The sequence below is a fragment of the Uloborus diversus genome, chromosome 7 (assembly GCF_026930045.1).
Source record: "Uloborus diversus isolate 005 chromosome 7, Udiv.v.3.1, whole genome shotgun sequence".
Taxonomy (NCBI): domain Eukaryota; kingdom Metazoa; phylum Arthropoda; class Arachnida; order Araneae; family Uloboridae; genus Uloborus; species Uloborus diversus.
Genome location: NC_072737.1, coordinates 139,209,242 through 139,225,831, shown reverse-complemented (window position 1 = coordinate 139,225,831; position 16,590 = coordinate 139,209,242). Strand labels below are relative to the sequence as shown.

Below are 16,590 nucleotides of genomic sequence, written 5' to 3'. Positions count from 1 at the left end.
ACAGTTCTATGCAGCATTCGATAAACGGATCACGCTTCTGCTATTTGTAAATGAAGATATAGTATTTGGTAAAAAAAAAATGGCTCAATAAGTCCACCTAAGATGCTGAAAAGAAAGCACGCATCGCAACATTGCTTTTTTTTTTTTTTTTGCCCAAATAGGGAGGAACCAATCTTGGTCAATTTATTGCCTGAAAAAATTTACAACGTTTTTTTTTTTGATTGTAAATAAAGGGACAGTAGCTTAAGTCATAATATGAATGAACTCAAAAGCGGTGCTGCGGAGTTTGGAGTCTGACTGAGTTTTGGGAAAAGGAGTCGGAGTCGGAGGTTTAAAATTCCAAGAGTCGGAGTCTATCATTTTCCTTCAAAGTTTGCAACTCTGCTTCCGGAATCGCACTCGGAGTCAGATGGATTTTGAGGTAAAGGAGTCGGAGTCGAAGGCTCTAAAATTCACGGAGTCGGAGCAGATCACTTTCCCTCCGACTCCACATCCCTGCATAAAACTATACAAATAAACTTTCGTACAGTGTGGCTGGTATGGAATATTTCCCCTTCAAAAGGGTTGTCCTTAAATAAATCCTCTCGATGTAGCATTTTCACCAATTATTTTAACATTTCCCAGCCATTTTCCACTTTACTTCGGTAAATTTCGAAATGTTCTTTCTTTGGATTTATTTTGGCTTCTGATTTCGCAATCACGACCAGGAGTCTAAATGTTGAATTCGTCAATGGGTCTAAAAATTATTCTTAAAATTGACTGCTCAAACTTTTCTGAACAATTCATGTTTTTGTTTATAACGTTCTGATTTTAGAATCATAAAGAATAAAATTTTTTGTGTATCGAATTTAATAATTACTAGAAATGGATTTATTTTGCAAAAGAAATTAACGCGTATAATATCATATTTCTTAGTTTGCCGTTACGATAACAAGTGATTTCCGCTAAAATATGCGGATTGAAGTACGTTATCCGGACTAACTGCGACCAAAAGCAATCTGGATGATTCAAAATTCGGATAATCAGAGTAGTATCGGTAGTTAAAAACGATAAAAATACAATGTAAACGAAATTACATAGAATTGTTCATAAGACATCAAAACCTATTAAAATTTCTTACACCATTTCTTAACAAAGAATTGGTCCAATGTGTTTTTGTTTTTTCGAACACGCGTGACGTTTGGAAAAAGCATGACCACACAAACGCTTTATCATAAATTGATCAAAATAGAAAGCGAATGAATAGTGCACTTGTTTTCTTGCAATCATAATTTAAAATTATCTATGTGAGTGAGTTTGAAGTTTTATAATAGCTACAAATCTAATTTGGATGAACGGGGGCCGAATTAAAGAGATTTTACTTTATAAAAGTTCGATGAATATCATCAATCAAGCAAGACTGGTAGGCAAACCGATGTCGACAAAAAGCGATCTATGACAAAGGGTTAGGGCTGTCAATGAAAACAACCAAATATGTTGTTAATGAATAATGACATCGAAAGCGAAAATCTTATTCTGGAGTTGGATGTTGACTAATATTGCTCAAAAATCACGTCATTTTTACAATTTTTTCGGCCTCAAATTTCAGTAGATCGGTGTGCTGTTGAAGTAACCATCACATAATGATTGCTTCACACAAACTTTTGCTGTGCTAAGTTTTTGTGTGTTAATACACCTGTAAAGAAAATATTGCGTCATTTTTGCGGCAGAGAAAATTTTCAAAACTAAATTTCATGTTGCTGTTGTTGTCTTGTTCCAGCTAGATTGGCATTTTGGGGAGCGCTGCCTCACTTTTCCAATTGTACTATAATTTATGAAGTACGACTTCCACGAAGCACACATGTCATAAGGGTCCGTTCATAGGGTAGGCAACCATAGACATGGGAACCGGTTCGCTCCCGAACCGGTTCCCATGTCTATGTAAGCAACCATTCACAGCACAGCATCACACAAAGAAAGGACAGGAAAGAGAAAGAACATCCATGCCCAATCCAGGATTCGAACCAAGAACCACCCCATCGCAGTCAGACATGGCTGCCAATGGAGGAGGCAGCTGGTAAGTAATTGTTGTGCTCTTGATCTAAATAGTTAAAAATAAGATTATATCAGGTGTGTATTAGAAAACGCGAAGATTTTTTTGAGCAATCACGAATTGCTTATTATCCATATTTGACCTTAGTTGATGTTCTGATTTTTGATTACCGTGACGACAAGCGTATAAGACTATCTAGTTGGTTTAATCCTCACATTAATAATAGCGGATGATCGAGTAACTCGGGTGTTTCAACAATGAAACTCGCGCCACGGCATGATAATTTGATAATGTGTTTTGGTAATGTTTAACATGCAGGGAAAGGCTTTATTGTGATAAGGTTGAACTGGGTCCGGTACCTTAACTGTTTTACTGGTCAGACTGTGTCATTTCAGGGGAATGACGAAACGAAAAAGCGGTCAACTATGAATGCTATCCACTGGAGCTTAGGGTTCATTCACTGGAGTTAGGGTTAAAATTTGAAGTATGCAAATATCATCAAACATGCAATGGCTTTGTTCAAATATAGAAGCAATTTTCACCTGTCATACCTTGACGGGCGACTTTCTAGTACTTTTTAAGAGGACAAATTTGCGTTATTCAAGGTTTAACTTATGTAACTTCACTTTTAAAAAGGGTAAAAAGACCGTAAAGGTGTTTTTAATCTATTTTAAAATAAATTTAATCTTGATGAATTTAATATTTTCTTGTATTAATTTAATCTAGATGATGAGTATATGGGTGTAGTCATCATCTGTGTGACTACGCAATCTCATGTTTGGTATAACAACCGGATCTTTGCTTCCGCATCCTAATGACCATTTCTTTTTTCATGGATATGCACTGTTAAAAATTCAGAAAACTTTTATGGAAAATATTACTGTGAAATGGAGTGTTTACAGTACAGAAAACATTACAGTAAATTGTATCGAGAAAAATAAACGATTGCAGCGCCAATTGATACATCACGTGACTTACAGTGAAAAGCACATAACACCGTATTTCCCCTCACTCGATCTGCCCCAACTCGTATAGTGGGAGGCAAAGCCGCATGTGCCAATCCGAAGGTCCCGATATCGAACCTGCTATTCGAATTTTGCGTTTTTTTAATTATCGTTTATTCTACCTCAACGATTTTACAGTAAAAGTTACTGGCAACATGGTTGCCAGTAATTTTCACCGTAAAATTTCAGAATTTTTTTTAAACAATGTGCCCCGTATTCTAGAAAATCACCACTTATAATATAACGGGAGCGAATTTCTTCTCCATTTCCATTCCAGTCCATTTATGGAAACAAGAAATTCAACGAGTGGGGTTCTATCGCAATCCATGATTGCGAAAACATAATTTGAATTCCATACGTCGAAATTCAAATGATATTTTTTTTTTTTTTAAGTTTCGTATCTATCGTATATCATCAATAACCAATAACCTTAATGTTGAATGCAACAAAAGTAATTTTCATCACTTTCCGACTCACATGATCTGCAGGGCGAATACTCTTGGAAGGATCTGAATTTTCGAGCAATCCAACAATTCCCGACGGGCTCTCTCCTGAGTCTGTTGACGGAATAGTAGACGTATCGAGGAGCACAGGCCTGAAAAATATATAAAAGATGAGAAAAACAGGCTACACAACATCATGTTCTAAATTTAAGAATAAATATTCTTACACCGTTGGGTGCATCAAAATTCTAATGCATTAAAACCTTTTACAGTACACTCACGATTATCCACGAGTTTTGGGGACCGTCACAAATGGCTTTTCCACGCCTACCTCCATATTGTTTACCCCAAAATTTCACCCCTAGTTTTAAAATTTTTGGGCCTCTTCAGGCCGGGGTCAGAACCAACAGGTGGCCTTTCTCTCCCCCTCCCCCTCTTGTGCACGTCCATGCGTACATACACTTGTTCTTTATAGATTTTAAGTTCCGTTGCGAAAAAATACAAAACATTTTACTGTACTGTATTTATTTTCACTGTTTGACGAAAGTAAAGGGTGTTTTTTTTAGAGGTAGAGAACTTTAGGTTCAAATAAAACACAGTTAAATGTTGTTAATTGCCATGAATGTTGCTTTATTCGAAAGATGATTCTTTGCCATTTTTACTTAAATATGATTTCTGGCATATGGCCACCTCGGCTGGTTCGGAGAAAGTTCCAATTGGAAAGTCCAATTTTCTCACTTTTTGCAGCAATAGCGGCCGTATGTCAGTAATAAGGTGGCGAATGTTCTCTTCCAAGGCGTCAATCGTCTGTGGCTTATCGGTGCAGACCAGAGACTCCACATAGTCCCACAAAAAGTAGTTCAGCGGTGTTAAATCGCATGATCTCGCAGGTCAATTCACGGGTCCATTACGCGAAGTTATTCGTTCACCGAACGTTTCTTTCAATAAATCGATTGTGACGCGCTGTGTGGCATGTTGCACCGCCTTGCTGTCTATTCATGATGAAATGGCAAACCAAACTGAACACAAAACAAGTGACAGCAATCAAAATGGCACATATATCAAACAGTGTTGCCAACTTAAATTTCTATACCGCTAAAAATACGTCCTTTATTCATCAATTCAACTAAGTTTTTGTGGAAGAAGTTTTTACCTTACTTGTCCCTTATTTAAGCCTTTTGCGGTTTATCCGCGGTTTTTATAATCTGTGGCACTTGTGACACCCGATTCCGAGGATAATCAGTAGTTTACTGTATATAAAAAAAGTTACAGAACAATAATCCATATTAATTAGTCTCTTATTTCTCGAGGAAATTGCAAAAAATTAAATTTTTGTTGCAAGTCTACGGAAATTAATGAGCGGTAGTGTATATCAGGGCTGTGGAGTCGGAGTCGGGCTGATTTTGGAGTAAAGGAGTCGGAACTCGGACTCGAAGGTTTAAAATTTCAAGAGTGGGAGTCAGAGTCGGAGTGGGACTGATTTTGAGGTACAGGAGTCGGAGTTCGACTAATTTTGGGGGTAAAGGAGTCGGAGTCGAAGGCTGTAAGATTTCCGGAGTCGGAGTCGAAATCAGAGTAGGTCATTTTTCCTTCGACTGCGCAGCCCTGGTGTATATGTTACCGTTAAAGTGTAAAATGGAGTTATTTTATAGAATAACTAGTTATTTCGTGAAATAACTAATCGTGTCCTTTAAAGTGTATAATGTATTATTAATTTGACACTTTAACTTTTTATTCTATGAAATAACTAGGTATTCTGTAAATTAACTAATGAGAGATAGTTAAAGTGTAAAATATACAATTTATCTAAAATGAAATAAGTATATATATATATATATATATATATATATATATATATATATATATATATATATATATATATATATATATATATATATATATATATATATATATATATATATATATATATAGGTATTCTGTAAATAAATTAATGATAGACAATTAAAATGAAAAAGAAGCAATTCATCTAATTTATGCAGCGTACTAATGGTATTTATGGCAACGTACCATAAAATCATTTGTTACAACAAGGATTACTAAAATGACACTTGGAGTTACAAAGAACATTATTTCTAAAACAAAAACATTTTTTGCTGACACACTTGGTTTTACACGAACATTATTTAGGGGTGGAAGGTAAATGTATTTGTCGTGCAAGCTATATGATATAGATTATTTTACATTTTAACGGGCTGCAGATCGTTATTCTATAAAATAACTAGTTAAACCCTGAGATACAAGGGAGTTTTACACTTGAACGGACACGATCAGTTATTCCATGAAGTAACTAGGTATTCTATAAAATAACGGATTTCATACTTGAACGGTAACATAGTATAACAATAACGTTTGTAAAAAATATTTGCTCCAATAATAAATACAATGCATGGAGGATGGAAGTAAATGTAACAATTAAGAACACGAATGCCAACAGTTTTATGCTTTTTAACCGACTTCAAAAAGGAGGAGGTTATCAGTTCATACCGTATGTATGTTTTTTTTTTTTTTGTTTGTCCACTCACAGCGTCTCATCTAGTGGACCGATTTTGATGATTCTTCTTTTAATGGATAGGGGATGGCTCAACTTAGGTCCCATTACTTTGTTTGATTATATTTGTTCTTTAGAAAAAATGTTATGGGTAAAAAACAGTAAATTTTATGCAATTTCCCTATTAAATGATTAAAATGATATGAAGCCCATTGTTTTAAAAGTTTGGTGCCATATAACAGTAACATCAATAGTAATTGTGATGATAATTTTGAATAAAGGCTTCTCTGAAGCAATACAGTGATATAGAGCCGAACTTCTTACTAGGTAACTTCTTTTACTGAAATATCTACATTTACACTAAAAAGAATGAAATAAAAAAATTTTGAAAAAAAAAAAAAAAAGAACCGACTTCAAATTTGCTCAAAAAAGTGAAAAATAATTTTATTCTTTAAACACCATCGATAATACTTTTAAACATAATTTTTGAAGTTGGCGCAAAAACAAAATGTAAAATCCAGTGTAAGGATGATTCGTTCATATTTTTTTCAGAAAATCATCCAAAGTTAGACTCAAATATGCTGTTATCAATGCATAATGTATGTGGTAGTCAAGAAACTAGGCCTGGTTAAATTTATAGTTGTAGTTGAGTTATGACTGTGAATGATCTTATTTATCGTTTTTGCGCCAACTTCAAAAATTATGTTTAAAAGTATTATCGATGGTGTTTAAAGAATAAAATTATTTTTCACTTTTTAGAGCAATTTTAAAGTCGGTTCTATTTTATTTTTTTTTTTTTTTTCAAAATTTTTTTATACATGGAAATTTTTATGTTTTATTCTGAATGCGGAAGGAAGTATAACTCTTTACTGCATAGTTAACTTTTTAGAAACATGAATATAGATACGAAAATTGTTTGCCCAGCATTGGCGAATCGTCGAAGAAGCATGCTACCGAATATCCCAATGTCTGTGCAAAACGTTTTCAAAACGTTTCGCTCCTGAACTCTCGGAGCTACTGAAACTCTGCCGAAATCTACATTAAGTGTCGGCACTTTGAAATCTGGATTAAATGCAAAGGATAGAGGCTAAAAGATTTAATTGTTCCTGGAGACTAGTGATAAAACAAATTTTCGAAAAAAAAAAAATTAATTTGAATTTTGACATCTTGAATTCAAATTATTTTTTTCGCAATCACGAGTGTGTGTATGTAGGCGTGTGTGTTTGTGTGTGGGGTATGTGTGTTTGTGTGTAGATGGTATGTGTATGTGTGTGTAGGCATGTGTGTTTGTGTCTGTGTGCAGGCATGAATGTGTGGGTAGTTGTTTGTATGAGTGTGTGCATGTGTAGGTGTCTGCGTGCATTTGTGTGTGTGTGTATGTGTGTGTAGGTGTATGTGTGTATGTGTTTGTGTGTATATGTGTGTGCGTGCGTGTTTGTGTGTATTGTGTACGTATGCGCGTGTGTGTAGGACATGGCTGCAACCTGGAGACGGCTTTCGCTATAGGAGCAGCATCGTGAGGACCCGGTCGACGGGTGATGGTGCAGAGGGTGGCGGTGGGAAAATAAAATGATAGGACATCAAAACAGTCAAGTGAGAACAATAAGCAATCGTGATTGCTCAAAAATAATAAAAACAAAAAACCCGACTGCGTAAAAACTAAAAGAAAAATATATAAGCCAAGTAGTTTACAATGTTATTAAGTACTACTGAATAACTACACCATTGTGACAGTTTTATAATCGATACACATATGGCACAAATCATTAATTCAAAAGCAGAATAGAAGGATCAATAGTGGGAAGCTCATTTCTTTTTGACCAATCAAGGAACCCAGAAAAAATTAGAATTGGCCGAGCTTTTGAATTTATGATTGGTCTTATGTGTGTATTGATTAAAAAACTATTTCAATGGTGTAGTTATTCAGTAGTAGTTAATAACATTCTAAGCTACTGGGTTTATATCTTTTTATTTATTTATTTATTTATTATTATTATTATTATTATTATTATTATTTTATTTTATTTTTTTTGGTTTTTACGCAGTCGGGGTTTTTTTTATAATTATTTTTTATTTTACACTTTTTAGTTAATTTTCATTAAGTTAGTTATTATGATTATACGACGATAAACTTCTTAATCTTGTCATTTTGAGAGAGTTTATATCGTAACTTGCGGTGACCTAAACTACTGATTATATTATTAGTCCCTCTATGGACCTCACTCGGCTTAAAGCTACATATGCTTAATCTTTAGCAAAGAACTTAAGTCAACCACATCACATCTGTATAAACAGCCTGTATAACTCATGATGACGGGAGCTCAGAAACGTCGTCAGTCAAATCTTTCTCGCAAAACTAAATAACAGATTTTTTTTTTTTAAATACCAAGCACTTTTCATAATGCACTCAAAAGGACAAAATAACTTTTCTAGGTCAGAAAGGACAATTTAAGGATTCCTGTAGTTTTCGAAAATTCCAAGAAAATGACACCACAGACGAAGAAAAGTGCGACTCAAGTCATGAAGAGAATTTCTCTTATCATTATCTAGCTTTAAATCATAACTTTGAGTGTTGAAACATGCATATTTTTCTTATTGGGAAAGTTTGGTTTGAAATAACTAGAACCGCACTTTTCTTCGTTTGTGGTGTCATTTTCTTGGAATATTCGAAAACTACAGGAATTGTTAAAGTGTCTTTTCTGACCCAAACAAAGTTATTTTGTTCTTTTTAGTGCATTATGAAAAGTGCTTGGTATTTAAAAAAAAATGTTCTGTTATTTTATTCTTTTTAGTGTAAATGTACTTCAGAAATAGAATAATTTTACCCTCACGAAACTTCACCTTATTTTTTCATATAAATGCTCGCTACTAAAAGGGAAAAAACCTGTATATACGTGCCTAAAACTTTAAGCAGTTGGCACTAAAATTTAACCCTTGTTCCTCTCTAGGATTTATGCTTTTTAATTTCGTTCTTGCTTCAGAGAAGCCTTGATTCAAAATTTTCATTACGATTGCTTTTAACATTACTGTTGCAAGGTAACAAAATTTGTAACGATGGGTTTTATATTTAAACATTTAATAGGGAAATTACGTGAAATTTGCTGGTTTCCATCCTAAATAAAATAATAATTTTATTTTAAGAATTTTAATTTTTCAGCGCTAAGTTTTACCTTAAGATTAAGCAAATCATTTAGTGAAATCCCGAAGTCTCTAAGAGGTCTAGTTGCTGAGATATAAGCAAAACCAGGCCTCAGATTTCTCCGTGACAATTAGGCCAAGTAAAAGTGCTTAAAAAGCCCGTCAAGAAAGTACATGTCACGAAAGGCAGTCCCTTGAATCAGAACAAAAGCAAATGCAACATGTTAGAGATGAAAATTGAATTAGTAGATTTAAAATATTCAGGCAGAGAAAATGCTACCTGCATTTGCCGCAAGCAGGTAGCGTACAACACGATCACGGACTGACAATATGACGACTGGTTGTTGATGTGGTAAATTTTGATTGCTGTCATGTGTTTAGTGACACTCCCAAGATTACGACAAATCGATTGACGTAAGAATCACCAAAATCGGGCAAGGCGTTTAGCCTCTACAACGCCACATAGGAACAACATACATAGACTCATAAACACATTACCCTCCTTTGGATCGCGCACTTGCAGTGAAATAAAAAGAAAACTTTTTATGTAAAGTTTTTAAATTCTTCTTGGAACTCATTAATAACAAGAGGATTTAATAAATTGTTATTCGTAATAATTTTACTGTAGACTTTAGAGGGCAGTAAAACCTTTTTCCGAAATTTAATAACTAATGATTGTTTTTATACTGCATTAAAAAAATGTTTGGCATGCATTTTTCTGGTATCTTTTTTTTTACAATGCGTGTTTCTGTTTTTTTTTTTTTTTTTTTTGCATTTTTATGATAAATTCCAAACTTTTTATTTTTAAATTTAGAATAGCTGATGGATCCAATAATAATCAGTAAACACGTTATATTAATTAATTTAACTTTAAATAATACTCTAAAATCTTAAATAATGAAATAAAAAATGTTCCAGTAACGATTTCACCTTCAGTGAAGTTGGTGAAAATTCTATAGCAGTTGCTACAATTTTGAAATAGTATACTACCGCCTGCCCTATCATTTTGCATTTATTGTAGTTTTTTTTAAAGTAATGATGCAATAAATATTGCCAACAAAAGCACAATAAATATAAAAAACAAAATTGCATGTTTTTCTCTTTTTTTTTAAAAAAGAACAAAGAAATGCATTAGGGCTTAGCAAATAAAAAAATTAAATGTTTTTTTTTTTTGTGTATGGGGGGGGGGGGAGGCATTGTGGAAAATGTAGTTAAGCGCTGCAAATATAAAGCAAAAAGCATCAGCAATGCATCTATCTTGTTTTTTTTTTTTTTTTTTTTTTTTTTTTTTTGAACACAGACTTTAAAAAGGATAGAAGCTGTGGCAAGTTTACTGTCTCAAGTATCTATAGAATGCATTAAAAATACGAGCTAAACTGCATGAAAAAGAACAAACAGACAACCGTTCTGCGCTAGAAATAGTCATAAAGAGGACATTCGTCAGTTGATGCAAATCAGTGATGCCAAACAAAGTGAAAACGACTGCAATTAATGTCCAACTAAACTTTCCTGAAGAAATGAATTATTTATTACTTAATTTCGTGATTCAAACTAATTTTCACCAGAAATCCAACATAATTAATTGCACAAAAAAACATTAAAAATCTACAAAAATCAAAATTTTCCTCACTAATAATAACTCCTAAAACTGTAGGTGACCCTTTCAAGTCGATTTGATGTCGTAATCTTCTGCTTCTGGGTTTAGGACTGAAACATGTGTTTTTAAATACTACATAACCTGCCCACGAATTGTTTAGCTATGCTGCTCATACAAGAAAAGTTCACTCATAAACACTGAAAAAGCCTACGCATCTTTTTCTGTTTCTGACACATTTCCCATATCACACTGGTCGTAAATTTTTCCATTGTCCGCCTAAACACCTACTACTGTCTCTAGGCAAAAATTATAGTAGCTCCAAAAGTTATGTCTACGGGACTACGGGATATAAATGATCAGGGTCTATTTCATAAACGCACTAAACATCGTTACATCACGGGGATTGGGGACTTATTTAATGAAACTTAATTTTAACCCAGGCCCAGATTATCGCAATGGCACATCAAGCCCTGGGTGTGCAATTTCTCAGGTGCTTAACAGTTTTTTTATAATACAGTAAAATGTCAAAAACTCGAACTAATTAAGATCATAGCTAGTCCGAATTTTCAAACTGTTCGGATTTTTGAAAATAATAAAAAAAGTACTGTGTAGAGAAATAGAATATCATTAAATCAAATAAAATAGTTATGCAATATGTATGTACATAACATACAATGCAGTGCATTATGCTACAACATGCAATTAAATTAAAATTCAACAAAAATAACAGACTTTAAAAAAAAATAATGATAAGCACATTCCATAATGCACTCAAAAAGACAAAACAACTTTTCTGGGTCTGAAAGGACAGTTTAAGTATTCCTGTAGTTTACAATTATTCCAAGAAAATGACACCTCAAACAAAGAAATTTCGGCACAAGTCATGTAGAGAATTTCTCTCCCTCTCTCTTATCATTATCTAGCTTTCAATCATAAATTCGAGTGTTGAAACATGCATGTTTTTCTTAATGGGAAAATTTGGTTTGAAATAACTTGAGTCGCACTTTTATTCGTTTGCAGTGTCATTTTCTTGGAATAATTGAAATCTACAAGAATACTTAAATTGTCCTTTCTGACCCAGAAAAGTTATTTTGTCTTTTTGAGTGCATTGTCGAAAGTCCTTAGTATTTTTTTTTTTTAAAATCTGTTATTTTATTCTTTTTTGTGTAAATATATTTCAGAAATAGTATGACGTTACCATCACGAAACTTAGCTTTATTTTTTCATATAAACGCTCTAGACTAAAAGAAAAAAAAAAACCCTCTATACGTGCCTAAAACTTTAAGCAATTGGCACTAAAAATTAATTCTTGTTCCTCTCTAGGATTTATTTGAGTGCTAATATAATAAGAACCATTTAAATATTAAATATTTCTCGAACTAATTTATTTTTTACAACATACAAGTTACTCGTGATAAAGATACTAATATGTCTCTTTATTTAGCACCGTTATCGATTATTGGCATAGATGAGGATCAGAATCATAAGAAAGCAAAGCGAGCTATGTCTTTAGCAAATGTTAATGAATGCAAGTACTAAATATCCAGTCAAACTGTGCAATGCGTGCATTATTGTATGTAAAATATTTTAACTTTTTTTACAGGTGGTAATTTAAAAGAAGCAGTAACAACTTTCGTCAAAAAAAGAATATAGTTAAGAAATCGCAAATATTTGGCGTCAATTTTTGAAAGATACTGCTCAATTATTCTTCAGCAAGGAATGGATAAATTAACAATACAGTGCAGTTTCGAAGTCATAACAAACGAAAGGCGCAAGTGAAATATATATATATATCTTCTTTACTAATAATAAAGCTCAAAGTCTGTCTGGATTTCTGTCTGCCTGTCTGGATGTCTGTGACGCGCATAGCGCCTAGACCGTTCGGCCGATTTTCATGAAATTTGGCACAAAGTTTGTTTGTAGCATGGGGTTGTACACCTTAAAGCGATTTTTCGAAAATTCGATTTTGTTCTTTTTCCATTCCAATTTGAAGAGCATTTTCCCGAGCAAAATTATCATAAGATGGACGAGTAAATTACCAAATAATCATAACGTAAAAACGTAACATGTTCAAGTCAATTGGCGAGAAATTCACCATTCATTATTTGTAAATATACAGGCGAACCAAAAGACCTTTTAATTTTATACTACGGGCAAAGCCGTGCGGGTACCACTAGTATTTAATAAAATAGGGGGGAAAAAAGCAAAAGGCGACATCAGGCAAGACATACTTTAGAGCTCCGGTGGAGATTTCTTGCGTCAATGTTGACTTTTTTCAGGTTCAAAGGGAGACCCCAGAGGTTGACGCAAGATTACCAGTATGATGGATAATGAAGATCTTGGAAAGTGGATTAAGACGTCCGTTGCATGTGCTTTTTTTCAAAATCAATTAGTACCCTTTGTCCGTGACTTTTTTTTCTTTTTGATGAAGTACTGTTTTCATTTCTTGCAGAGATGTGATGTTTTCTTGGAACATGTAAGATACGCAAGAAAAATAGCTACTTCATCAAGATTAGGTTAAATGCGATGATAGCTAATGTTTTGCGTGAATCATTCCTTTTTAACCTCTCCGACACACAAAGGAAGGGGGTTATAAGTTTGACGTGTCTGTATATCTGTCTGTGGCACTATAGCGCCTTAACGGATGGACCAATTTTGAAAAAAAAATTGTTCAAAAGGAGAGTTGATAGGTTGCTTCTTCGAATGACATTAATTAACGAAAATTTTCGCGATTTTTGCAATGAAAACACATTCAAAAATTTAAAAATTTAGTACGAAAATAAAGAGTAATTTTTTTCTGCATCTGATAGGATGCGTTTAACTCAGGGGTGGATCCAGAAATTTTTGTAAGGGGGATCAAGCTTAAATGCCTTGCGTGATATGCTCCTACGTAAAAAAAAATATCAATTAAGCTAGGATGAAGGCGCACCCCCTCATATGCAACGGTTTATCCCCTCCTCCTCAAATGGTATCAAAACCTTTTCTAATTAACCTCCCCCCTTCCCTAATTTTTTCAATGCCGCAACCTTTGCCATATTGATCATATTCCCTTAAATTTTTATCTAAAGTCATGTTTCGTTAAGCAGACAATCTGGTCATGTTACAGTAATATTTGATATTACAGCTATAAAAAAATTAAATGCATTTACATACACATCTTATAGCACACACAACGTGTGGTTCGAATTGGAAGAGTGCTCTGAAAATGCGTCAAGTTCATTAGAGATTTTTGTGCCTTTGGAAATGAGCAAAAAACTCAAAGCAGCAATAGCCCAGTAAATGAACGTCCTTTGAGTTACAACGCTCTGAGAAGAAATATTTCATAGAACAAAGCAGAAAAAAAGGGTTATCATTGATCCAATGATTGTTTTTTCGGATCTAAGTTTGATAAAAATCGTGATAAAATTCTAGTCACAGGGGAGTCAGCTGACCCTTTGACCCTCACCTGAATCCGATCCTGGCTTTAACTTCCATGTTACATAGAATTCGAATTATAACGTTTTTTAAAGATTTTAAATACTGCTAAGCCTTTATTCGCGCGTGGCAACCGAGTTATTCATTGTTGGCCGACAAGGGAAGAAAATGCAATGATTCGAAATTTTATCTGTTGCCAGTTTCTATTTGCGAACAAATAAAATACTTGTCATTGATTTTTATTTGCACAAAGGGCTTTTAAAAGGACTTTCAATTTTCCCTCTTGATTCAGCATTTGCGACTCGTTTTTTTTTTTTTTTTTTTTTTTTTTTTTTTTTTTTTTAATATGATTTTTAATTTTAGTTACTAGTGTCTGCATGATCCTTCAGTGGTAACATCATTTAATGAAAGAACAATCGCTAAAAAACTGATGGATATAATAGGAGTAAAATAAACTGATGGAAATTTTAAATGGTATTGCTTACTTCTAAAATATGACTTGTGAATGACAGTTTACCAGAGTTGTCTTATGGGGTTATAAGCTTGTATTCGCAACTCCAGCGCTCGAATACGCTACCTTTCGGTGATTTATAAAATCAAAGAAAAGGGTAAAACATTGCGTTCCACGTGTTTCCACTGCGTTTAAAAGTTTCACTATGTTGGTAAACATAGGCAGTTTGTTACGAGTGTTAATTAACGCATTCGATGTGTCTTAGATTGCTTTCAGCAACAGAAATTGTTTCGTCCCTTAAAAAATAATAATGTTAGTTTTCATTATTTCCCTCTAAAAAGTGAATTGATTGTCGTAAATGGTGAAAGCGTAAACACAAGAATGCTTTGGATTAACAAACTTCGCATTATCAACGAATATGCTCGTCTGTTCGATGATTTTTTTTTTTTTTTTTTGAAAGAGGATAACGTTATAAATTTTTTTTTTCGACTGTTTTGTATGACTTTGTAAGAATATAGTTTTTTTTTTTGAAATTGTAAGCTCGAAAGAAAGATTTAATAACATCAGCAGAAGAATTAGGGCTTTCATCTCTGCCTAGTTTAATAATAATTAATTTAACTAACCTTATTTTATTGTAGCATTTAGTTGCAATGGGCAGTATGCAAAATATTTTCTTGAATATATTATCGTAGAACGAAATGAAAAATGTCTAACGCTGAGAATTTTCATCGCCAAAATAGTGCGATTATAGTTTAAGTTATAGTTTTAGTATTGTGCGAGCTAAGAACCCTTGGCGAGATTTCGCAAGCCAGTTGTAAACCATTTTTATTTTTTATCATGTGTGGATTAAAATGGTAGAAAGATTACAGAATTCGATAAGTTTAAGGAAATAATGGAGGATCAATTAAAAAGAAAACTACCACCATGTATCCGAAAGAATTTTAATGATGATGCATGACAGAATCAAATCATAATTCAGAAATTAGAAAGATACGAAACAGAAAAAATTAAAATTAACCGATTCGGCAATGCGAGAAATAACTCAACTTCAAATGTAAAACAATTAGCGCTAGCCAAACAAGACAAAGAAATATCATCTTCCTATTTTGATAACACTGGTAAACAAAGGTTTTGTTACATGAAATATTTTTAGTGTTCTTATAGCCAGAATGAAAATGTAGTTCCATCAAAAGAATTGATAAATATCGAATTCAACATCGGAGAAATGACTGCTTACAACTTCGAGCTACGAAATGTGCATTAATTTCCAACGTTTAGTAATATTTCTTGAATTCTCATTTCTTTCTACGTGGGCCAGAATATCCAGAAGACTTAAAAAACTAATTTAAAAAGAATAAAACAAAAAAGTCATGCATACAAACAAAAATTACTAGGCTTATTAGGATTTTCTACTTTACGACGTTTGTTTGTTTTACCTTTTTCATCCGCCATTAGACGGTGGCTGCAGTGCCCTCTATAGTTTGTTGGAGTTGCGAATACTTATTAATCGCTCATGTTTCCAATATAATAAAAACAAATATGCCTCGAATAATCGGTGCTGTCAAATTTCCAAACTACTCAACAAATTTTGTTTCTGGGACTTGAGCATGAATTGAGCACTACTTCCTCTTTAAACATTGTCAACTTAAATTGTTTTAACCTGTTTTCGCATACATTTTCATTTGTTCCCAAATAACTTCAATATATTTTCTTTTCATGAAATTAGTTGCAAAACAAATTTCTACACCTTTTCTTGCTTAAAACTTTGTACATCATTTTGATTTTACAATTAAAGAGACTCAAAACCAGATTTCTTAGACCTAACTTACAGAAGTTTTGGATATATTTGAGTTAAGAATGCATGAGTAATATGCAATCAGGAAAATAATACATTATTTGTGCATATATATATATATATATATATATATATATATATATATATATATATATATATATATATATATATATATATATATATATATATATATATATATATATATAT

The 16,590-nt window shown here is 33.1% G+C and overlaps 1 protein-coding gene across 1 annotated transcript in view; it reads right to left on the bottom strand.

The window, feature by feature from the left end:
* The window catches only part of LOC129225674 (integrin alpha-PS2-like), a 161,114-nt gene that overhangs the window by 74,450 nt on the left and 70,074 nt on the right, over positions 1-16,590 (bottom strand). The window contains 1 exon segment of the mRNA XM_054860148.1: positions 3,514-3,631. Within this exon segment, the coding sequence (XP_054716123.1) occupies positions 3,514-3,631 (118 nt within the window).